We start from the raw sequence: 25501 nt of genomic DNA, 5'->3' as shown, positions 1-25501 counted from the left end.
CATGTTTACACAATAAGAAAACATTAGACACTTGATATCAAGATTTATGTGAAATCAATGAATAATCCATGAATCATTCTTCTTAATAATAAAGGCATCTTTTACCACAACTAAATTACGCCAGCTGTGAAAAGAAGTCACTCATACTCAATCAAGTGAATCACTACTGTCAAGGTGTTTCATAGTTAAAGTTTGCTTTTATTAACAAATGTGCCGAGATGATGCTTGTCCAGACACATAAGCCTGTGCACAAAGAGCCACAACAGCAATGCACATTTCAGTGAAACCACTGGCACAGCCACAATCCGATGAAAATCCCATCCAAATTGTACAAGAGACGCACAAATTAAACAGACTGTCTGAACTGTAGCTCTCCACGTGTAAAGGTATATTTTCTGCTGTTTTGAAAAATAACTTTCTCAAATGAATATATAAGATCAAAGACAAAAATTTATGTCCGCTTTAAAAATAAGGGAATGTTACCCTGAGATTACAGCAAAGCTTTGTTTGACTCTATTGATAATTTTTTAGCAAAACTTCAGTGTGTATTAATACACTACAAAGCAGGCTTGAGTCGGCAAAGAAAATCTGTCCAATAACCAGTACAAGTATATTGCCTCATTTTTGTTAGGAAAAACAAAAGTCTTTTTACCAAGTATTGAGTGACCTGAAAACCACATTGTGATCAGAATTACTTCAGCATAATACTTCATTAACCATAAAAAAATAATAAAAATGTATGTCATAATAGTAAGGTCAAGAAATAATAAGTAATTCTATGTTTCCTGGAATAAAACAACAAAAGCAATTCTGTTTATTTAAAAAGAAAATATAACTTTTCAGAGTATATTATATTAAGGTGAGAACTGCATGTGATATCAATGGATATTCAAGGCAAATCACTCTCAAACACCCACACAAATTCCTTAAAAAGTCCAGAAAAACAATTCACATGTCAGTAGCCTCGCAGTACGTCTTGCTAAATGACGCCACCTTGAGGACAACGAAGCGAAAAAGCCATCAGATCAGAAGAGACATAAAATGCTTTAAAAAACACCTGGCCACAAACAAAAAGCTTACATTTATCTAAAAAACCCACAAAAAACAATTGGAAATTGTAAAATTGCAAATTCAAAGAGTTTGTAATTCCATTTCACAATACTTTTTTGTCAAATAAATAAATACATAAAAGCCTTCAAGTAAACAGATCTTCTCAATGGTTTTCTAAAGTATCCGCTTCTCCTGTCACCTGAGGTCCAGCACTGTCGTTTTCAAGTCCTTCACCACAATATGCTTGCAAATCTGCGAACAGAAGCAGCTATTTTTAATTTCTCTAAAATGCGTTTCACTTCTGTTGTAACAAAACACATTGAATAAAAGCGGCTGATTTTCATATTGACAGGCGCTTACAGTGAACAGAGGTGGATCTTTAGAGTGGGGATGAAAGCCTTTCAACCGGCAACCGCCCACTTCTCCCATTCCGGCACTGGTGAGTCGGAAGACCCCTGTGCTAAAGCAGTAAAACAACACCATTTCAAACAAGTTACTTTGACATAATCCTCTTACTACGCTGCCCTTAAACAAAACAATACTGTGCTATACAGATGGTAATACAATGGTACATTTGATATTAGGATTTTCAAAAGGTTTTCACTACGTGGTTATCATGGCTAAAACGATTCATATTAACGATATTTTCATAATATCTATTATCTATTCAAATATATAAAAAAAACAAATAAATAATGATATCTGTCAAAATCACAATCACAATTTGAGTGTAGAGAGGAAGGTTTTTTAAAGCATTTTGGCCTATAAAGAAAAATATAATCACAATCTTTAAATGTTTACCATACTATATACTGTATAAACATGTTAAGTAGTGAACGTTTTAGAAGTGTGTTAAATAAGTTTGTTTGATTTCAGATGTTTATGCAAGTTGGTTAATTTCTCTAAAAAGTATTAAAACATACAAACTGATTCAAGCAACACTGGCTCAACCAAAGACGTGTATTTAGATTGAATTGTTAATGAATAACGTACTGAACAAATTCAGCATGATTCAGATTCATTAATCTGCATCACTCTGCTGTCAAGCTTTAAACGCTTTCCATAGAAAAGCCTTGAGGTCCTATGAGCACAATGGAGGGTGTGGAAGGTTTGAGAGTATCATACTCATTGTGTTTAGGTGAGCAAACAATAGCAATGGCCTCCGGTAGCATGAGCTGATAGGAGCTGTGAGTATGAAGGTCCACGCTGGAGAGAAAGGCCGTCTGTGTCGGGTGTGTCTGTGGGGCAAACAAGCAATATATATGAATAATATTTTCTTACTCGCATGCGGCCACCGTATAAATTATTATGATGAATTTCCAGGTTAAAAAAGACAGTTTGTCCAACAAATTAAAATTCTGACATCACTTGGTCTCAAACCTGTATGCATTTCCTTTACTGGAAAACAAAATGAGACGTTTAACACCATGTATTTGAGTGTTCTGAATTCATGTGAAATAATTGTGTTAGAAAGAAACCAGAATCGAAGCTTTCAGTTTGTGTTTTCATAGTTCTTTCGTGACCTTCATTTGACATTCATTGACATCACATGAAAAATACTAAAAATCCCTATTTTCAGAATTTATTTAGTTCCACTAATAAAATAGTCACAAGGGTTTAGTCATGATGATGAGTAAATCATGAGTAAATACATTTTATTTAAGGGTGAACACCGTGCCTACACAGGATGAGACCGCTGTGTCCAGTGTGGACAAAATGTTTTTCTATAATGGGTTCTAATACATTTCTAATGTCTTTTGTCTTGTCGGTCGCGTCCGGTGTAGACAAGGTGTTAGAATTCGTTTAAGAATTATTTTTGAAGTTCATGGCCTGACATTTCTCAGTATTTCATTCATTAAACAAGTGTTTCATTGGAAATTCATCATCAGGAGCTTTTTTTGTTCCAAGTGCAAGGGGTGTGAGTCAGTAAATGAACAGCCTTGTTTTTATTAAAGGACAATAGGAGAGAGCCAGAGAGACACCCACATGAATCCAGCCCAAGGTCAGGAGGTTATGATGGTCCTGGTAACTGAAGAGCTCTTCCACATTCTCCATATCACAGTAGTCTGGACCAGCGGATTGTTTGGGGACAATCACATGGGTGAGCATGAATTCATTGTGCGTCTGCGAGAAAAACACAAAGTTAAATGTTATTATAGTTCATTTAGAATAAATGCAATATGCATGCTTTTAATTGTTCCAAGGCAGGGTTAAAGTGATGGTTCACTCAAAAATGAAAATTCTGCCATCATTTACTACCCTTTGAGTTGCTCAAAATCTGTATAAATTTCTTTGTTCTGATGAACACAGAGAACGATATTTGTAAGAATGTTTGTAAAATAACAGTTATTGGCCACCATTGACTACCAAAGTAGAAATGAATGACAGTCAAAAGTGCCGCATAACTGTTTGCTTTCCTACATTCTTCAAAATTTCTTTCTATTTGTGTTCAACAGAACAAAGAAATTTACAAAGAAACTTTCCAACTATGGTAGTCAATGGTGGCCAAGGACTGTTTTGTTATAAGCATCCCAGGCCGCAATCCCAGAAAATGCACTTTTAAATGTTTATCTACCAGAAATCAAGTCACCAGCTCGTCACTAATAACTCGATTTTAAGCCTAGTTTTCACACACTGGGTCACACTTACGAGTGCAATTTACGCCGATTATTGACATTGATATTTGTGCAGTTTTATCAAGCACCCGTTGCACTTACAGTATAGATTGCTGGCAGTGTCTCTAGCCTGACTTTCACGAGGCTGGCCAGGAGTTCATTGTAGTATAAGTTATCTCTCGTTATCTCCTTCATATATTGATTCACCGCCAAACAAATTAACGTTTGTGAAGTTGGCTAGTTAGATACAATTTAATATGACAACAATGCACTTACAGTTATGCTAATAATAACAAATATGCTAGTTTTATTAAAGACTACGCAGTGGTTTTGAAAGTGTGGGGGGGGGTTATCAGCAGAAAGTATAAAACGCCGGCGAACTGAGTGCGCAATTGCGACCCCGTGACTATCGCGAGGAATGGGGACCCTGCATATAGCGTAAGTATGAGCCTCGGATTCATTTTCTAACGTCACCCTCAAGTGCCAGCAGTTAGTGTGCAGACTTACAAAACACTGAAACAGTGAAGTTTAAATGCTTGCCTTTCACAATCTCCTTTTGTTTCATCTCCCGGTTGCATCAATGGTCCAAAGTAACAATGTCACACTTTCCTGACACAAAACGATGTTGTTACGTATCATGGCGCATTTTTAAGTGGGTATACGGAAACTCTTGATCTTTTATCACATAGACTACACCTTTGGGTTTGGAACAACTTGCGTGTGAGTAAATGATAAAAGAATTTAAATTTTGGGGTGAACTATTCCTTTAAAAGTATACCTCAAATAAAAAATGTATTAGTCTTTATTAACTGTTTTCACTGGTGTTGTTCTAAGCCCATGTGACTTTCTTGTGTATCTCTTGTGTTCCATGGGAGAAAGAGAGTGAGTCACAGAAAAAAATACTTTCAGTTTTTTGGACAAACTAACCATGCAACTAAAGTGGGGTAAACTGACACTGTATGTAATCTTTAGACAACCACAAAAAAATTCCAACTGCGTTCCATCACATAGTAGTATTTAAATAAAAATACCTGCTTCAAAAACAACTTAAGCAATCAGGTACCACTGCAATTCAATAGTGAATAGTTTCACTGTTTCATGTGTGGTGAAAGTATGAGGAAATCCTCTTTATAGTTCACCTCCACACCTGCTATTTACACATTATGTGCAACACCTGCATTCTTAAACAATAAGTTTGTGAAAGACTGATGATGCAAATACAAACAAATAACAATAATCATACTCCACAGCCCACACTCACTTGCAGAAAAATATCATTTGACAATGATATAATCAGGAACTGCGCTTAGTCACACTAGGAAAAAGGGCTTGAACCTTCTATTCAAAAGAATGTCACACATGCACAAAGGATGGTGTAAGATCTCACCAGCTTTCCACAGAGAACGCCACACGTCTCAACCCCTCTGGCAGTGTTACTGTCAGCCAGCAGAAGAAACCTGTATGTCAGGTCTCGTGGGATGACAACCTGCCGCAAGCCGTCCACACGCTGATCTAGAACCACACAGGAATATATAAGTATGACAAATAATACAAATTAGAGATGAGGTGCAGGCATACTGTCATTTAACCAAATAAATCCTGACAGGGTGAACAGTACCCCTGCGAAACCTCACCATGAATGGTTTTATTCTGGGATAATAACATCTTATTGCGCTGCACTTTCCCAAAACTGCATAAATAAAAAATGAAACAAATATTTGACTACTGAATGCTGAAACTGAACAATAAGAATTTTTGCAAACCCTAATAAACCAAAAAAAAAAGCGATGATGCTCACTTTGAACAGCAGCTAAAGTGGCTGCCGGTTTAGGGATAGGGAGCGCTGGTTTATTACGATTGGGGTCAAGGCGCACATGGTTTTTCGGGGTCTGGGATAAGCAGGACCCATCTGTTTGTTCAGGCACTTTGGGGACAGCTTCCTCTTTGTGAACGGCCACCTCTTGTCTACGCAACTGGTCCTCAAAATAGCGGAACTGCTCGGACTCGATTTGCATCTTCCTGAGATGCGCCACGCGCTGCCTCTCCTCCTCCAACAGAGACATCTTCTGAAGCCGATCTCCACACATCTCAGCTGCCTTGGCTTGGCTCTGCCCATAAATACAGTTCATAAAAATCAGTATCAAATTAGCAGAATTTTCTTTTAATATTTTAAATAAAGTGAGTACAGTAAGACAGACGTTTGAGCACCAGTACCTGACTTTTCAGAAATTCACTATGTTCTTTGTTGTATTTCTCATGGAGAAGTCTCTTCAATTGATCCTTGCGTGGAAAAGCCACTTCCTGTAATTTCTGAACACAATGAGAGGATAATGGGGCAAATATTGGGGTTTGTGTTACACTGAGTGCCAAATCAATACACGTTAACTAATGCTCTCTGGGGAAACTGAATGATTTCTAAAGGATGCTGGGGGAAAAACACACCTAAGACAATAACTCATATTGTGCATTCAGGGATATCAGCTTACTCCTCAAACATTAAACCACCCATTGTGATTTTCAAATGAATGTCAGAAATTCCTGACTTTTTTTGGCAGTTTGAATATTAAGAAATTAAATAAAATTCCTGTTAAGCTGCTTTGCATCAATTTAAATTACGGAGTGCTATGCAAATAAAAATGTATTTAAATAAATATCCATAATGCTTCAAAATAAAAGTCATTTTAAACCTGTGTGTTTTTCTTTCTTCTGAAAAACAATGAAGATATTTTAAAAATGTTGGCAACACAAGAAGGCTGCTCCCCCATTGACTTCTATTGTATGGACAAAAAACCAATACAAGTCAATGTGAACCAACGGTTTTCTGTTACCAACATCTTTCACAAAAGTTGCGGGGTGTAAATAATGAGGGAGGGCATGTAAATAATGACAGAATTCTAATTTTGAAGGTGAACTATCCCCTTAATAATAAAGGATAATTATGTAAAAAGTAGGGGTGAAATGGTACGCATATTTTTACCGAACCGTAACGAGGAAAATAAAAAATGAAGTCATCAAACCTATGCCCCACTCCCTTCGAAGGGCTGAGCCCTTGGAGTTTAGACTTTGGATTGAACAGGGCATTTACGTGCCGTTATGTAGACGTTTGTTATACACTTGGCAAAGTAAGCAACTTAATTTCCTCATTATCTTCAGCTGGCATGTTCACGGGATAACGAAGCATTGTGTCTGTCAGCAGATGTCGCTGTTTTAATGACATAACTTAACAATACATTTTATATTTTGAAAAGTTCTCTCTTTATATTATATATATATATATATATATATATATATATATATATATATATACTCACCTAAAGGATTATTAGGAACACCTGTACAATTTCTCATTAATGCAATTATGGTGGTGGTGTAATGGTGTGGGGGAGTTTTTTCTTGCCACACTTTAGGCCCCTTAGTGCCAATTGGGCATCGTTTAAATGCCACGGCCTACCTGAGCATTGTTTCCGATCATGTCCATCCCTTTATGATCACCATGTACCCATCCTCTGATGGCTACTTCCAGCAGGATAATGCACCATGTCACAAAGCTCGACTCATTTCAAATTGGTTTCTTGAACATGACAATAAGTTCACTGTACTAAAATCGCCCCCACAGTCACCAGATCTCAACCCAATAGGGCATCTTTGGGATGTGGTGGAACGGGAGCTTCGTGCATCCCACAAATTTCCATTAACTGCAAGTTGCTATCCTATCAATATGGGCCAACATTTCTAAAGAATGCTTTCAGCACCTTGTTGAATCAATGCCACGTAGAATAAAGGCAGTTCTGAAGGCGAAAGGGGATCAAACACAGTTTTAGTATGGTGTTCCTAATAATCCTTTAGGTGAGTGTATATTAGTGTTTATATATTATATAGCATATAGTAAAAACGTTTTAAAATATAAAATGTATGTTTGTTTGCAAATGCTTAAGTTCACATGAACATGCCAGCTTAAGATAATGAGGAAATAACATTGCTTCCTTTGCCAAGTGCATTCCAAATATCTAGATAATGCAAATGCCCTGTTCACTCCAAAGTCTAAAATCCAAGGGCTTTGTCCTGAGAAGGGAGTAAGGCATTGGAATGATGACTTTATTGGGAATGTTGCCTGTGACGGCTCTGTACGATTACACGTACCATTACATCCCTAGCATGAAGCAAACAATTGTCGGTCTAATAGCTAAAACAAAGGAATAGTTCGCTCAAAAACAAAAATCCTTAATTTATTCATACTCATGTCTTTCCAAATCGGTATAACTTACTTTCTTTAACAGAACAAAGGAAGATATTTTGAAACCAAAAACATCGGCCCCAATTGACATCCACTGTATGGACAAAAACCACTGAGACATTTCTTAAAATATCTTCTTTTGTGTTTCGATTTTGGAAACCAGCCAGCTGTGTAAAACTAGCTGGAAACTGCTAATTTGGCAACACTAAAGAAAATCATACAGGTTCGATATGACACAAGTAAAGATAACAAAATAATTTCCTGGCTGAACAATCCTTTCAATATGTCAAGTGACCAGGAAGAACAAACAAACTTGTTCCAATCAAAACTAGTTTAATCATAAATCTGATACATACAATGAGCAAAAAGACTCTTTGGACTTCACACATGTTGGTTTCACATCACTATGATGAAATGAAAGCGGAACATGCCCACACAAGGCAAATGCATCACATAAGCAGCTGGGAGCCCTACATGTCATCTAGCCAAGGTAACAGATCAGATTTGAAATATTGTGAACTAAATATCTTACCTTCATTATCACTTGCTTTTCAGGTACATTGCACTGCTGATAGTCCCTGTGACAGGGGAGCTTCTCAACAAATAAACTGTAAATATGTGAAACAGAAAAACACAGGACAAGCAACAAACTTATTGGATTGTAGATCTGAAATATTTTGATTTCAGAGACTGTAGATGTACACTATAAGTCAAATGTTTGAGCACACGCTTTTTTAGTAATGCTATTTTCCACATTTGAGTTTACAGAAAGATCATGAAAACTATGAGTTACTATAATATAAACTAATTATAGGTATTATTATAACATGTAGTGATAAAATATTTTTTTATAGAAATGATTCATATAGACTAAAGAATAAAAATATCTTAAGGCCTTTAAAGGGAAAGCTAAGCAAAAAATGCTAACTCTGTCATTTATTTATCCTCAAAACCTGTACGACTTACTTTCTTCTGTGAAACACACAATAAGATATTTAGAGAAATGTCTTAGTGTTTTATTCTTTACACAATGGAAGTCAATGGGCTCCAATGTTCTTTGGTTAACAACATTCTTCAAAATATCTTCTTTTGTGTTTTGCTGAAGAATTACAATTTTGGGGTAAACTATCCCTCAAAGACTTTAAAAAAAATTATTGTATGTGTCCAAAATCTGACTGGCAGTGTGTATACAAACTAAAAATATGCTGAAAAGACAGTACGTGATGAACTTGTTGTAGAGGACAAAGGCGTTCTCCAGACTACCCTCCTCCAGATAAACAGCTGCCATCCGCTCCATCTCCACACCCGACCGGAAGTAGCGCCGTGGTGTGATGTCTTCATTTATTTCAATATTATAGCCCATCTTGCTGAGGGCCCGAACTCGCTCGACCGCCGGAAGAGTGACATCGGTGTGGTCCGGCTCAGCCGCTAGCTTCTTCTGCAAAGCAGATCACAGAATAATTGTTCCTAATATCGGAGGCCTCAGATAAACACAACATAAGCTCTGTTCATCACCCAGCTTGAGTGAACCGGAACACCCGCCAGCACCCACGCAGCGTTAGCTTCCCGCTCCCATACTAATCGTTACACAGAGCCTCTGTTTTTTAGGGTCACCAGAAAGAGTAGGCGTCTTATCGACATGCACCAAGACACCAATGGACTTCAATAAGGGCCTGCGGAGCTGTTACATTTTGTGACATGACAGCTTGCTTGACTTTCCAACAGTACGCGCACAAAAATCTGTGAATATTGGTGGAGAGCCAAACATGAAGGTTTTGGGTGGCCGGAATAATAAGACAGTGTTTGATGGTGCATTCATGAAGAGAGGACGTGTAGCGTGTGTGTATGTGTTTGTGGGGGGTACATCCGTTGCTTCCCTCCCTCTCGCTCTGGGATCTGAATGACGGAGCAGCTGCAGTGGGAATGCTAATGGAAATGAGTCATAGGAGCCAATCCATCCCTACAACCCCTTCAAAGTAACATCAGCTGCCCCCCTTCCTCCAACAATCCCACTCACCAGTGTGCTGAAACTGAAGCCCTGGTCCATGGTGAGTTTATGATGTAATCTGGCAGGCTCCGATCCTCCTTAAGCATCCATCTTTCATCTCCCAAGATGATTCCAAGCTGGGAAGCAAGAAACATTGTATCTGACAACACGGCAGCGCTTAAGAGGCCACTGGGTCGATGCAGCCTTTCCATTTAAGCTCTCAGACAACAGAAGCATGAAGCGTTCCGCACACTCAACACTGGCTTTGAATCCAGAGCATATTCTTTCTAAATCACTTACACGGTTACAGTGTCTAGTGCATTTCCACAGGGATTATGAAATGAAATTTCAGCGTCTCGGTCCAAATAACCAGGTTATTCGTTCCAGAATTTGTGCTACAGTTGCTATGACAGCTTGTTACCATGCAGCAAAATATGGTGACTCATGGATATCTTCAGCTGTGAAAAAAAATCCTTGGTGAGCTTTTTCACCAAGAACAATGATGGGTACATGCTGGACAGTTTCTCTCTTCGAGGTCTTTAGTGTTTAAAACCTGAGAGCCGTGGCACACTTTCACAAAGTAATCAAATGAAAACGTATCATCAACAATATAGAACTAAATTCACACATCTGAACGCTGCCATGGCTACTTAAGGTAGATAAGCTGTTAAAATAAAAGCGCGGTGTAAGAGAGATGTGAACTATTGGTGAGATTTAAAGGGATACTTCATCCAAAATGGAAAATTCTTTCATCATTTACTCACGTTCGAGTTGTTCCAAATGTGTATACATTTCTTTGTTCTGATGAACACAGTGAAAGATATTGGAATAATACTTATAACCAAACATATCTAAACACCCATTGACTCCTATAGTAGGAACGTTTATTTTATCTTTTTTATTATCTTTTGATAACAAAAGAAGACATTTTGAAGAATGTAGGACAGCAAACAGTTCTGGGGCACTTTTGATTGCCATTGTTTTTTTCTTCCATGGGAGTCATTGGGTGTTGAGATCTGTAAGGTTATAAGCATTATTTCAAATATCTTTCTCTAGTGGTTATCAGAACAAAGAAATTTATACCGAATTTAGAACTCGAATGCGAGTAAATGATGACAGAATTATCATTTCTAGGTGAATTATCACGTTAAAACTGAGTAATCACTCATAATGAGGGCCTTGCATGAAACTATTAGTTATAAATAATTACAAATAATTGCATTTGTATACAAGGAAAATATGTATAATCTTCATATTAGCATTCCAGACTTTTCTCGAATCATATTTCACGTTTAGTCACTAACTCAAATTTCTTAAGGCAAAGAATGTTTCAAATAGATTAGCAATTGTCTAGATAGTCTCATAGATAATAGCTAAATGTGTCATAGTGCAGGTTAAAAGAAAATGATAATAAAATGTGGCTAAATCCCTGTAAGTGTGTATTGTTCAAGTCTAAGGAGGGTTAATACAGTGTGAGCATTTGTAAAGAGGGATGAGTGGTTCTTCAACATTGTTTAACATAGTTTAACATGTAAACTAAAGAACAACCTATACCTACATAGTGCAAACACGTTTACGTGAAGTCAAATTATAAACTCTAACCGTAACACAAAATATATCTTCAAAATTATTATAACAAGATGACCATTGCCTTATGGGTTTATATACTAAATCTAAATGTTTTAAACAGCTATTTATTTATCTGTTGTAGTACGCATGCGATGTAAAAAAACTAATACTAATACAATTATACATACTTACTTGAATACTAATTATATTAACACTACTTGAAAAGTAAGCACTACACAAAAGTAACATACTTAAAGTTTTTTCTTTTACAAGTTACACGAGTAACTTGAACGCACTCCTTTAAACTGACATGTTTACGATACAAGTGCATTTTCTCTATGATCAATACAGAACTAAAATGCCGCTCACTAAAACCTGGAGCCAAAGGGAGGATCAATGTTGCTTTTTGTCAAAGATGTCAAGGCAAAAGTGTAAAGAAAATCTCGGTCCAACGTTTTAAACATTACAGACCACATTATACAACTAGCGAATATTCAATGACACTGAAAAGGTCAAAAATACATTTACAATGTGTGGCTTCTTCCGACAAGATAACTACAATTTAAACACTATACATACACATAAACACTCAATTGCGTTAAAAAGAAAAGACAATAATTATCCCAGGCCATATGTAGTAGGCTCGTACAAAATGTGATATTGAAATAAAATAAGAAAACACTTACCTGTTGGTGATGGGTTGTTGTGATCCCATGCTCCACATTCCTATTACCGTCACATGTGGCACATGCTAGAATTCAGCGCGAAGACAGACAACTCGCGGAAATAAAAGAGCAGGATTTTTATTATTGTCTAAAACTATCTGCCTTTTGCTTTTGTTCCACATGAAGGCTTTGTTCGTTTTGCATAGAAACACGCATGGGGCTAAAATGGCTGATTTGCTGTTTTTCAGAGCGAATAACCTGCGATGTCAGATGGTTTGCCCGGAGCAGATGAATGCTGCTGTAAGCGGTTGTAAGCGCTGCTTTCAGCGGCTGTGTTTGGAAACCTTATAAGCGGCCTATCTAGACGGCATCTCTGATGCCTTCCTAGTTAGCTCAGCTGAGTAATAGGATCCATAAAAAACCGTCTGGCTCACGCTATTGAGACACGATCAGTGTGACAGTTCAAGGTGGTGGAAGTGTCAACCGGCGCTTGGGCTCTGCGTGCGTGACGTCATCTAATGCATCTAACCTTTTTTTCTCACATCTGTGTTTACAAGTGCACAAGTTAATTTTGTAACTATCACGAAAGAAGAAACACAGGCGTGAAGTTTTAAAACTGTAGTGACACATTTCAGAGCTTGTATGTTAGTTGTGGTTTCACATCGAAACTGAATTTAAGAATAAGTGCAAATATGTACTGGTGACTGTCGATGTATTTTTGTGAATTTGTTTGTGACTATATGGTCATCCATCTACATTTAGAACACAGGTTTGTTATTATTGTCAAGAAGTGCAAATTGCAACATTGCTTTTTAACGTGTAAATAATGTGATCTACCTTTATAAATCTACATGAACAATTTCATTAAAATTAATTATATACACAACTATGTATTGTGTTTTTATTTATTATTTGTTTTAAATCTAGATTTAGCCCATATGCCTGCAATACCGCATGAGCCCACCGGGGGGCCCCACAGTTTGGTAAGAACTGTTCTAAGTGTAGATGTGCTATTTTGTAAATGGCTCCTCCTGGTGGATTTCAAGAATATCTAGTTTGGGTTTAAAAGCACAGCCATTTGAACGTCATCTTACAATTAAACACATATTAATCCTCTGTTGTGGCTAAATTTTTTGTAAAAATGGCTTCACTGACCAGTATGAGATTTGATTGCTTTTTCTAAGTTTGGCAAATAAACACAAACAAAAAGTTGGACTTGATTCAAGTTTTTGTGGTTGAAAAAAAAATCTTATGTTGGGGCAAAACAGTGGAAATCCATATGAAATGATTTAGGGAGACTGTAATTCAAAGAAAATCTTTTATTTGTCAAATAAAAATAAACAAATTGACACAATCCAGATGAAACATACACACAAATAAAGGTGTGGGCTTATAATACATTCCCAGTGCAGAACAAATATAAATATACATGTACGCACATACACACACCCATATAAATAAACTAAAGAGACTGTAACATAAAAATAACATTACATTTATGAGATTGGGACAAACTGTCAAGCCATAACAGACACACTCTTCATAATTAGATTAAAGTCTATTATAAAATAATTTTATACATATATTGAGAAGATGCAATTTATATACAAAACACAGACTATTCAAAGTTCAGATTTTACAATTTACCTCACAATATGTACATTTTGAGATCAGAGTCCTGTAAAAACCGCATACAAGTACTGTACGAATAGGATCCAAGGACACATAAAAATTTAATTTGCCATTTTAACTTTATCCAGTTTCAACAAGTATGAAAAGTTCTCATCAAAAAGCGAACGTCTGACCTTTCTCTGTTGCACCTCTTTAATCCTAGTTTCTGGGTGACTGTCTTGAGATGCAAAATTGTGGCACCCAAACATTCTAAAAAGAGAGAAAAAATGTAATCCTGAAATCACACAACTCTCAGAACTACGACGTCCTGTATCATAAAACATACAGTATGTGCAAGTTTTTCTCTTTCACCAAAGATTCCATTTGTAGTTAAAAAAATTAAAAACACAAGAGATGATTGAAGACATGAATATTTTAACAAAGCACTGTCTTTGAAAGAACACATTGAAGACAGCGTCAGTTTTAAAGAAGGATAAAAATAAATGTTGCCTGGACTCATTTGCAGCCTGTTCTCATTCACCAGTTAAAACAGCAGGGCAGATGGCTAATAACATGTAAACATATGGCCATGCAAAATTAGTTAACAAGCAATGATAACAAAGTGTGATCATAATGATTAAAATATATGTCAAATTTATGTTGATTATGATGCTTTGACATTTAGGACTACATACATAACCTACCAAAATAATTTTTTAAATGGAATTAGCTGAATCTGAATAGCTACAGTATATTGTCATTTCACAGCTGTACAAACGAAATTCAAGTCCAACTCCTTGTTTTAAAAAAAATAACACAAACAAACAGGATACAAAAGATTCTGGTTACGGATGTAATCTCAGTACCCTGATGGAGAGAACAAGATGTTGTGTGGAATCAACAGATGGGGTTCGCCCTTGAAAACCTATCAACTTCGACTAGTTTAGAAAAGGCCAATTAAATAAGCGAATTAAATTTGGATGCTGGACTCCGCCCCAGATATCCGGGTATAAAAGGGAGACGGCGTCTACAGGTCTAGCTGAGCCTGCCCGAACTGCACCCAATGAGGTGGACTGCGCGAGGGTTGGGTCGGCACTCTCCGCGAGGCGTCGACTGATGAGAGAGAAGTCGGCTATGTGTTGCTTGCAGGGAGCAGATCACCTGCTGACTCCACAGAGGCGTCGGGCGAGTTGTGTTAGCTGCCGTGAGCGAATGCCACCCTGTGGTTGATATACAATACGGCAGTTGTGCTGTCCAACCGGACCAGCACGTGCATATCCTGCACGAGAGGTTGTAACCTATCCAGTGCAAGTAGCACAGCCAACAAGGCAATTGATATGCCAGCACAGGCGGGGGCCAGTCCATCGCCCTCACTGCATGCACGTTGCACACTGCAGGGAGGCATCTTGCGTCACCACGACGTGCCTCATCCTGCCCGAGAGGGACCATTGTCCCTAGAAAGTCATTGGAGACCAAGGGGTTAGGGTGCGTCGGCAGAGAGTCGTAATGATGATACGCCTGCTGCCGGTGTGCCACGCTCTCCAGGGTATTCGACTCTGTAGCCAGTGTTGGAGCGGTCTCATGCGCATCAACCCGAGGGGTATCACCCCCGCAGAGGATGCCAAGTGTCCCAGGAGCCTCTGAATTAGTTCCAGGCAGTTCCACACTGACTGAGCGCACACTGCAGTCATACATTTAGATCCGCTGAGAACCTTCACAGATATCACAATCCATCTGGCTTACGTCTAGTTGACTGTGAAGTCTCCAGTTACATCTGCAATACATAGTTTGCTCATCTGCAATATGTCTCAGATACGTCTAATACGTCTGCTAAAAATCACCTGGAGATCTGTTGTGTTAAAACATCTGCTAAACATCTTAGAAAAAGCAGCTTTATCTTCATTCTAAATCATAAACATCTTACAGACATTTTCTAGATGTCTAAATGATGTCTGATAGCAGACGTCTCCGAGAAGTATTGCAGATGAGCAAACCATATATTGCAGATATCTTGCAGATGTAAATGCAGACGTCAAATGGGCATTAGCAAGATGTATGTGTGCTATCAGGGTTTCCTCCTCTGGTAGAAGGACACATTCATTTTATTTGATAAAAAATAGATGTTGGTCATTTTAACACAACATGCTTGCAAAGCTAACAAACCTCAGCAAATACATAAACCTGGAGTGATCCTGTGCTTACCTTTGCTTCATCTGATCATTCTTAATCTGCTTCCAACATTATTGGAGCAGTAAAGACTTGAAGCTCACATTTATATATAAATAATTTAATTTACACAAACATTTTCGCACTTTGCTTACAAAATAAATACAGTCTGAAGAAGATTCCGGGCAAACCTTTCAGTGAAATAAAAGTTTAAAGTCTAGCCGTCCACTGACGCTGTCATGATCGCGGTCTTGTGGCAGAATCATGGCAGGATTCCCTGTTTAATGTAAACAGAGACATTTTGACCCTTTCAGTCTTCTATATGCTCTCTCTAGTCTCGTCTCGGTCCCCACCCTCTCGTTTCCTCGTTAGCTTCCCTTGAGTGTTTCAGTACACACACCTATCGACCGCATTATCCCATGTGGACTTCCTTTTAAATAGTCATCATTGTAGTAGAGTAGGCGGGGCGAGACCGTGGTTCGAGTCCGGTGAGTAATTGTGAATTAGCGCCAGCTGTGCGCACACCGGCCTCGAATCACGTAGGAGATGGGAGAATATAAAAGGAACGAGCGACCGGACCGTCGAAGAGAGAGGACCGGGCCCGAACTTATGTTATGTTTGTATTTATATTATGTTTTGTTCGCCGGCGGTCGTCCGTGAGGGGCCGCCGGCTGTTATATTACTTTATTAAATGTTTAAATGTTTGCCGGTTCCCGCCTCCTTCCTTCCATTTTATTGAGATTTGTTACATTGGTGCCGAAACCCGGGAGGAAGGAGAGACATGCTGTCGGAGAGTCCTCGCCGCCGAGTGGCCTCGCGGTGCCGGAGAGTTCGGGCAGCGCGGACGAAGGGCGTCCGCCAGTGGCTGCCCGAAGCGGTGGCTCTGGGGAAACGGAAGTGCACAGTGCGGCCACCGTCAAAACTTCGGTGGAACGGCGACCTTTGCTGCCGCGCCCCTGGGTCGAGGTGGGGTGGCTTTCGTCCAAGTGGGAGCGGGCGGTTGCCGCCGTCCGCCAGAGGCCGGAGCCTGTGTCCGTCCCCCGAGGGGGAGGAGCAGGGGGCGGAAGTGCCGGGTGAGCCACCGCCTGCCAGAGGCCGGAGCCTGCGTCCGTCCGCCCAAGGGGGAGGAACAGGGGACGGGGAACCCGCCCCGACTCCCGGATAAAGGAGGAGCCACCGCCGGCCGCCAGGGGGCGGACGGTCGAGCCGTCCACCGAAGCCCCAGGGCCACCGCAAGGCACCGCGAAGGAGAGTACTCCGGCTGGTTGAGGAACGAGCGGCAGCATGTCGGGGAACCGGATTTTTTTTTTTTTTCCTCTCTCCCCTCTCTCTTTCAGGTCGCTCCGAGGGCTCCCGTCTCCGTTGTCTCGTCTCGTCGCTGCATACCCCCCACCCCACCCCCCCCGAGGGAGGGGGAGGGAGCTTGCACAGTCGCGGGGGTACCCCCCGGCCTGTGAGGGGTGATGGGGGTATGTAGTAGAGTAGGCGGGGCGAGACCGTGGTTCGAGTCCGGTGAGTAATTGTGAATTAGCGCCAGCTGTGCGCACAACGGCCTCGAATCACGTAGGAGATGGGAGAATATAAAAGGAACGAGCGACCGGACCGTCGAAGAGAGAGGACCGGGCCCGAACTTATGTTATGTTTGTATTTCTATTATGTTTTGTCCGCCGGCGGTCGTCCGTTAGGGGCCGCCGGCTGTTATATTACTTTATTAAATGTTTAAATGTTTGCCGGTTCCCGCCTCCTTCCTTCCATTTTATTGAGATTTGTTACAATCATGTTCCATTGTCCTGTGCTCAGTCATTGTGTTTGTATGCCTTTATGACCTATGTCCTTACCTGTGTTTGCTGATATTCACGCTCTTGTCCCCTATCTTGTCGTCTATGATGTTTTCCAGTTTAGTAAATGTTCAGTCTAGTTTATTTCAAGTGTTGTTTATTTCAGTTTATTGATAGTTAGTCTACGTCCTGTTATTGTCCTGTTTGTACTGTTATATCCCTTCGTAGGCCTTTGTTTTGTGTTTATTGTAATAAATACCCTTTTTGGTAACCCCTTATCCACTGCAGCCTGAAATCGGGTTCTTTCCTGACGTCTCACGACAGACGCACTGAACCTATAGAATAGAAGGGAACAATGAAATACACTTTAGCAGCTTTTCTGGATAACAGTTCTTACATACATAAACAAACAAAGGTGTATATATACACACAATATTTTAAAAATATGTATTTATAAATCCTCTGAGGTAGTGCACTGGCAGTGCAAGTAAAGCAATAGTGCAACAGAGTAATATAGTAGGGGAGGGTTGTTGCACCTTTATAGGAGTTTTTAATGCACATTTTAGTTTGTTTGTTTGATATGCTTTTATACCAATGGCATGGAGGTAAAATCATACCCAATATTATATATATATATAAACAGAAATGGAGAGGAAACAGATCCGGGAGGGTGGGAGAATTAAAAATAAAACAAAAGGAAGGAAAGAAAGAAAGAAAGAAAAGTACTGTGTGAGCGTTTTAGTTAATGAGGATGTATCAAGTGCTGGGTATGTAATATGCAATGACGGTGAGGCATTGTGTGTGTATATGAAAGCCACAAGTCCTTGAATATGGTACATCATGTGTGTGCTAAATCGAAGGATTAGATTTAGCATTTGCAGACATAGACAGTGCTAGAAAATGTACAGTTATCCAGTCATTCATGTGTGTTTTTGTGTTGCAGTGACAGAAACTGCGCTATTCAAAGTCAGAAGGTAGTAAAGCCTGTGTTTATTTTATTAAGAAAATGTAGCCAAAGTCTGGACAAAGACAAACTTTTGTTTTATAAATAAATGTTCATTTAAAAGCATTTTATGATCAGCGTATTATTGTACCATCAGAGATTGGCAGATTAGTTGTAACATCACTGAACCAGGCAATTTTACCATAGTGAATAACATTTTCATGAGAGGATTACGAACCTTAGAGAAGTAAAGTGCATTCCATATACGAAGTTGTATACCAGCAGCCTTAATTCAATTATCAAGCTGAGTTTAAGTATATGTAGTGGGGTTCTTTGTACCGGAAGGAAGGAGACAGGGTCAGCGTGGCTGGTAAGCTTCTTATTAATTAAAGTACATAACAAAGTAAAAGTAAATAATATTTAATTATGGCCTCCTGGCACATAATTATTTCTTTCGTGGCTTCTGTTATCTGTCCTCACGACACCATCTCATTTGCAGCAAACTCTCTCCCTCGATCCTCCCCTCTTGCTGGCTTTTATGCTCTTCTTTCCAATCACTGTAACAACAGACAGGTGTTTACAATCGGCCTTTGACCTACTTATTTCCCGACCTACTTATTTCCTTATCTCTCCAGACTTCGCTAGGCCTCGCCTTCCCTGCCACAGTATATTTAGCACCATCTATACACTCGTAACCTAAAGCCAAAGTACTCATGACAGGACTTCAGCTGTGGATTTAAGTTATTCTCATCGTTATTCCTTGATGGAATTAATTACCCTCCGAGTTTTGGTAGAATAAAAGCATAAGTTAAACACTGAAGGCTCAGTTAACTCAAGTCACAATCTATATTTTTCATGGATATACTGCTGGTGTCATCTATTTTCCACATATACACTGCAAAACGCTCTTTCACTTAAGAATCACAGTATTATGAAGCTTCACCAATGATTCAATGGGTTTATGATCATCTCGTCTAAAGTATTTTCATGCATTAACTGGTGGTGGTGGTGTCTCGTTTTCTCATTCATTACCCTTCGACCACATTCATTACTAGTCACTTTAGCCTTCCGTTCCGGGTATTGAGGTTCCATCTCCACGTCATGCCTATCAAAGCCTCTGCCTATCGCCCCGGCCCATCACTTCAATGACGCTATATCTCTATCGGGGCTTATCGGGGCCTTGTCTCAGTGTTGTGGCCTATCGGGACCTCGTCTCAGTGTTGTGGCCTATTGGGGCCTCGTTGGTGTTGTGGCCTATCAGGGCCTTGTCAGTATTGTGCCCTATCAGGCCTCGCCTACACGTGGTGGACTTTCAGGGACTATCCTCTGGTCGTGTCTCGTTCAAGAACCCCGGCCTCTCAAACTTCACCATCTGCATGTCTCTTTACGACGGCTCCATGATGCCTGACTATAACGTTAGATGCACTTGTGGCTTGGTGACCTGTCATTTGGTTATCTCATTAACAATTACTTTCTAATCTCGATCAGCAGGGACCGCTAGAGACTCCAACCAGCGGGTGACTAGAACTCCATGGACAGGGCCTACTCCAAAGAAACTGCATATTCATATTTACGATAACCATATATTCTGTATATCAGCTGTTTAATAAATGTTCACTACATAAAATTTTGCCTTCCGAGTCTTTCTGGTAGAAATATAGCTCTAGCGCAAGTTCTGCCTGGGAGACTCAATCTTGTATCATTCACTGCCAATCAACACCTAACCAATCACCTTCCAACACGGAACATAGAAGATCGCAACTTACCCCTTCTTTGTGTTCGCAGTCGAAGCAGCATTGATTCGCCCCCATCCTCCCCACCACCACCAGGATGTCCCTGTCCATACAACTCCAGTGGGGTTGGCTATGCCCCCGTCATCATCTCAAGGCGGGAAGTGGACGACTTCTTGGCCCTCTGGATGTGAGCCACAGACAGGGCCTTCTCCAAAGAAACTGCATATTCATATTTACTATAACCATTTCACAAGTTCACCCTCGCAGATAAGGAGCTAAGTTGTAGGACGAATTGGAAAAGCATGGATATGAAGGTTATGCGTATTTGACGTGCTGTGCTAGGTGTGGGCTCCGAGCTCACCGGGTCTATCCGAACGTGAAGCACTCTAGGGAACTGGCTCGAGCCCAGAACTCACCCTCCCCCCGGGGAGAGGAAAATGAGAGGAGCTGGGGTGGAGGAGGGATGTTGAACTTGCGAAAAGCATCATCTGCTTGTCTATTTATGATGAAGCTTGCTTGAGCTGATAGGGTAAATGCTGTGATTGCTGATGTTGTACCAGCCGAGATGATTGTGATGAGGTCACATGCTCAAGCTACATTTGATTGCTGATGATATACCGGCGGGCTGATTGTATGCTTCGGTTCCTCCCGAATTTGTTAATAAAACATAATTTCACAAGTTCACCATCGCAGATAAGCAGCTAAGTTGTAGGATAAATTGGTAAAGCATTGATATGAAGGTTACGCATATTTGGCGTGCTGTGCTAGGAGTGGGCTCCAAGCTCACCGGGTCTATCCGATCCCAAAGCACTTTACCCGGGTTAGGCAAGTGCGCCAGGCTCGGAACCGGCTCGAGCCCTGAACCCCCCCCCAAATGCAGAAAAAGCTGGAAGGCTGCCGGTGTACGCATAGAGAGCTGGATAGGCAAGAGCTGGATAGGTAGACTGTGTCCTCGAGGGCGTGGGCGGAGGACACGAGGGAGAGGAGGTGCGAAACAAACGGGCGGGCTTGCGGGATGAGGCGGGCCAAATTTAGATGGCCGAGAACTGACAGGAGCTCGCGTTTTGAGCAGCGGGGGACGGATATTAGAGAGGAAGCGATTAGAATCGTTCTGTTGATTTTTTTCCTTTGGCAGAGAAGCCTGGAATTTGAGCGAGTCTAACTTGACGCAGAGAAATTCAATGGATGTGCTTGGTCCTGATGTTTTGTCTGGGGCGAGGGGAATGTTGATCTTCTCGAATACCTGTTGGACTGTGGCGAGATGCGTGGCTGGCACGAAGTCGGGTGGTGAGATAATGAGAAAATCGTCCAGTAGATGGATGAGGTAGGGTATTGCAGAATTGTTAGAGAGAATCCAGCAGATTGCCTCTGACAATACGTCAAACATTTTAGGGCTGCTTCTGCAGCCAAAAGTTAGGCGGACTGAAAAGTAAAAGTTGTCGCGCCAGCATATGCTGAATAGATTCCAGTAGTCTGGGTGGATGGGCATGACTTTGAACGCTGAGGTTATGTCGATTTTAGCTAACCAAGCGCCTCGACTGATAGGGTAAATGCTGTGATCACTGATGTTGTACCAGGCGAGATGATTGTGATGAGGTCACATGCTCGAGCTATATTTGATTGCTGATGATAGACCGGCGGGCTGATTATATGCTTAGGTTCCTCCCGAACTTTGTTAATAAAACATCATATATTCTGTCTTTCAGCTGTTTCCTAAATGTTCACTACATAACATTTTGACTTCCGAGTCTTTCTGGTAGAACTTAACTTACTTTATTTCTGTGCTCTAAACAAAACAAATACAGTCTGAAGCTACCTACTATTTCAGAGTAAAACGTGTATCACAGTGTAGTACGGTTCAATATATCCGACTGTGGATGTTGAACTTGAGTTTCTAAGATCTGAAACTTCTGTGGGATGCTGTGCTCTAATCTAACCTAATAGAGTCTGAACCTACGTACAATTTCAGAGCCAAAGGCAACTTTTGAAATAAAGTTTATAAATAACTAACATAAAAGACCTGTGCATCACAGGCGTGGATGTAAACATGTACGCAATATTATTTAAAAAGAGACACACCTACTGTGCCACAGTTTGGCACATACTGGCATGTGTTGGGGTTAGAGATGGCCTTCTGGTTGACCAGCTCTACGATGCCCCTATGCTAATCCTCCGTGTCAGTCTGAAGGTCATGCATCTTCTGCAACAGTTGCTCGAAATTTTAAAGAGCCATTTTATTGAGGTTACAATTGCCACTTTATAGTAAAAACATTTCTTACATTTTATTATCATATGCTATACAGTATTACTTATATTACATGTTGTGACTAAATTAATAATGTATCAATTAAAATGGATTAGAATGGATTGGATGGAAGAAAGAGTCAGTTTTGACTAAAGATAAAAATTAGTAAAAATAGGAGAGATGGGCAAATCAGTGATCCTCTTTTTGCTGGAATATTGGGCTGGGATTTCAGGAGTAACCTAATCATTAGATTTAAATTTATCCATTCATTTTCTTATAGTTGATGAGGACTAACGCATCAATGTCATTTAGAATACTCTTGCTTATTTGATATGTTGGAGCAGGACCGACCTTGTCCAGAAGGTCCTGCAGATCTGCAGAGGTTTCTGCAGATATGGCGGCATGAACGCAAGCTCAAGAGGGAATCTTGACCATATTTCCTCTTCTGTGTTGTCTAACGTTTTACCGGTCCTCTTTTGGATTTTTCTGCTCTGCAACACCCCTCAATCATTCCTCATTGTTGATGACCAATTCCTCATTGCTGGTTACCCATTTAACCACCTTGCAATTTCTTTAAATGCTATGTTATCCTTGCAACATTCATTTAAATATGACACCATTGCAACAACGGCAGGGTCAGATGTATCGTTGATCACATGGCTATGTTGGAAAAGTCAACTGGGACTACTAGCCCCACTGAGACAATAGCAGGGTCGGACATGGCTGATGGTCCCATGACAATAATGGCAGGGTCAAAGTCTTGGAGTTGATAAAGACTAGACATGTGTGCCATGATATCAATTACAATTTGGTTTGAGTAGTTATAGAAGAATGAAATACAAGGGGAATCACATCTGTATATCACTGTAGTCGTAACCTTTAAGAGAAAGCAAGAGGGGGAAGACATCAATATTAGAAACAATATTAGTTTTGGGTACTGCAGTCATTCACAGTTTGCAAAGCTCATAACACTTTTTTTGTAGCATTTCCAGTGCAGGTGATCAATTATTTGGCAATTATTGGACTGGGCTTTTTTCACGCCTCAGAAATCACATGTTTCAGGAAGCTCTGTGTATTTATTATGTAGGTTGAGTGAGCCATGTTAAAACAATTAATCAAAGACTCAAGTTATCTCTTCCTTTACTTTAAATCCTCTGCACAACTTCACACCATTCACTTTGATTAAGACTTGAATGCTCCTGGAGAAAGTAATTTTCTGGTGGTGTATGGTGCATCTGCATTACACTTTGAAAAACAACATCAAAAGCATTTAAACAATGTTAAATCAGACCTGTATAACCAAACTTCTATTAATCATAGAATGTCACAAGGTGACTTTTCATGCACCTTACAGTCTTGCTTATGTCAATGCAAGCAAGATCCATATCACTATTTTACCATTAGCTGCTACACAATGTTTGCATTATCTTTTTCATAGTTTCAAATGTGCCTCTTTCATTGCAATTCTTGCCATAAGGCAAGGGCACTGTCTGACATTATTGTCGATTTAGCTGTTAGGCGTTAAACGACAGAGGAAGGGCCATTTCCATAAAAAAAGTCAGTAATTATAGTGAAAACCTGAAATAGTGATGGTCGCTTTCGAAACAGGCTTCATGAAGCTTCGAAACTCATATCGAATCAGTGCTTCGAAGCGTGTAACAAACTGGCTAAGTCACGTAATTTTTAGCACACAAGGCTTTGTTACTTCATTACTGTTTTATCTGTAAGTAAACTCATAAACCATTGTCTATAGCTGATTGAACTGTAAATCAAGAAATACAAAAATGACCGTGTTTGTAGTGATCAATAGACAATGATCATCTCTGGAAGTCGGGATAAGTACCACTTAATGTGAAATCTAGCCAAATTCTACTAAACAAAGAGGGCCATATTTTTTTTCTTTATATATTTTGGATAATTTGGCATTTGACAACATTATAAAAGATGAGTGCAGAAAAAGTCAAATATCAATTGCAGTCTATGGGTCCATTTTGAGAACCACCTTGTGAGCTGTGATGGCAAAAGAATAACACATTATCAATGTTGAAACACATGCACTCCTACCACCTTCATTTATTGGATGGGCTGAGGTGTAGCAAAAACATCTGCTGTTCTTAAGAAATGTAAAACGTGAAATAAAAAAACATAATAAAGAAACAGTAATTTTTAAATGATTCCTAGAATGATGTGATGGTTCAACCACGGTTTGAACCCTCGACAAATGCACGCCAGTCAAGAACAATCTTTTTATTTTCCAGCTGTTTTTAAACCAAAGAATAGTTTTCTGTAGTGCACAGTAATTTATGGGTGTCCTTCTGCTGTCACCACGCAATATGAGCAGCAGTTGACGCAATTAGGAAATCCTCATTGTTTTACAAAGCCTTGCTCTGCCCACCACAATGATATTCTTTCATCGCAAGTCGCACGTTGCATTCGCGTTTAGCAGACTTTGTGCGACAAAAAACTTGAGATGCGATACTCGTTCTTATCCACTAGATGGCGCAGAACTCCACCGAATTCACACAACAATGTATTTTAATTGATAGAGAGTTCTATTTTTTTCGTTTTACCAAAGTAAGACACTGTGCGAGAGGTTTTTATTGTGATTTTGATGATATAATTTAAATTGTAAAACCTATTGCAGGAATATACATAAGACTTATCTTCTCAGTATGTTAAATATTCCGTTCAGAAAGTGTAAGATGTACATGGAAAGGAAATGCAGTCAAGAATTACATTTACATTTCGCAATCCTTGCATCAATGAAATGTAAGTTATGTATTTGTACGTAATCAATGCTTCCTCGTGTATAATCTCTCTCAAGGAAATGCGTGTTTTATTGTCGATATACCTGTTTACACTGGCCCCAGTCAGGTGTTTGATCTGGAAATGGTGACGAATCTAC

At 39.8% G+C, this 25501-nt stretch overlaps 1 protein-coding gene and 1 long non-coding RNA gene across 4 annotated transcripts; both read right to left on the bottom strand.

Moving 5' to 3' along the window:
* Positions 1-183: 183 nt before the first annotated feature.
* On the bottom strand, positions 184-12559 carry stambpl1 (STAM binding protein-like 1). 3 transcript variants are annotated; one of them, XM_056771811.1, is made up of 11 exons: positions 12142-12559; positions 9917-10023; positions 9120-9337; positions 8432-8507; positions 5880-5975; positions 5464-5773; positions 5053-5177; positions 3037-3174; positions 2176-2288; positions 1411-1505; positions 184-1302 (listed from the first exon to the last, which is right to left on the bottom strand). In XM_056771811.1, exons 2-10 carry the CDS (start codon positions 9944-9946, stop codon positions 1430-1432), a joined length of 1182 nt encoding a protein of 393 aa, XP_056627789.1. In that variant the 5' UTR covers positions 9947-10023; positions 12142-12559; the 3' UTR covers positions 184-1302; positions 1411-1429. The 3 variants fall into 3 exon arrangements, with proteins under 3 accessions (XP_056627789.1, XP_056627788.1, XP_056627790.1); XM_056771810.1 differs by having other exon boundaries at positions 1411-1510; positions 12142-12558; XM_056771812.1 differs by lacking the exon at positions 9917-10023 and having other exon boundaries at positions 1411-1510.
* Positions 12560-13864: 1305 nt separating this feature from the next.
* LOC130439325 (uncharacterized) lies at positions 13865-25492 on the bottom strand. Its single transcript, XR_008909441.1, has 3 exons — positions 25448-25492; positions 17935-18010; positions 13865-14001 (listed from the first exon to the last, which is right to left on the bottom strand). It is a non-coding gene; the product is annotated as an uncharacterized LOC130439325 (long non-coding RNA).
* Positions 25493-25501: the final 9 nt, after the last annotated feature.

The sequence above is a fragment of the Triplophysa dalaica genome, chromosome 17 (assembly GCF_015846415.1).
Source record: "Triplophysa dalaica isolate WHDGS20190420 chromosome 17, ASM1584641v1, whole genome shotgun sequence".
NCBI lineage: Eukaryota > Metazoa > Chordata > Actinopteri > Cypriniformes > Nemacheilidae > Triplophysa > Triplophysa dalaica.
Note: the sequence above shows the minus strand (reverse complement) of the source record. Positions and strands in the feature narration are given on the sequence as shown.

Coding starts and splice junctions, on each gene's coding strand:
- stambpl1 (XM_056771810.1), bottom strand. CDS start 9,946: ATGGACCAGGGCTTCAGTTTCAGCACACTG. Junction 8,508..9,119: donor CTCTACAACAAGTTCATCAC/GTACTGTCTTTT, acceptor ACATATTTACAG/TTTATTTGTTGAGAAGCTCC. Junction 2,289..3,036: donor TGACCTTGGGCTGGATTCAT/GTGGGTGTCTCT, acceptor TTTGCCCCACAG/ACACACCCGACACAGACGGC.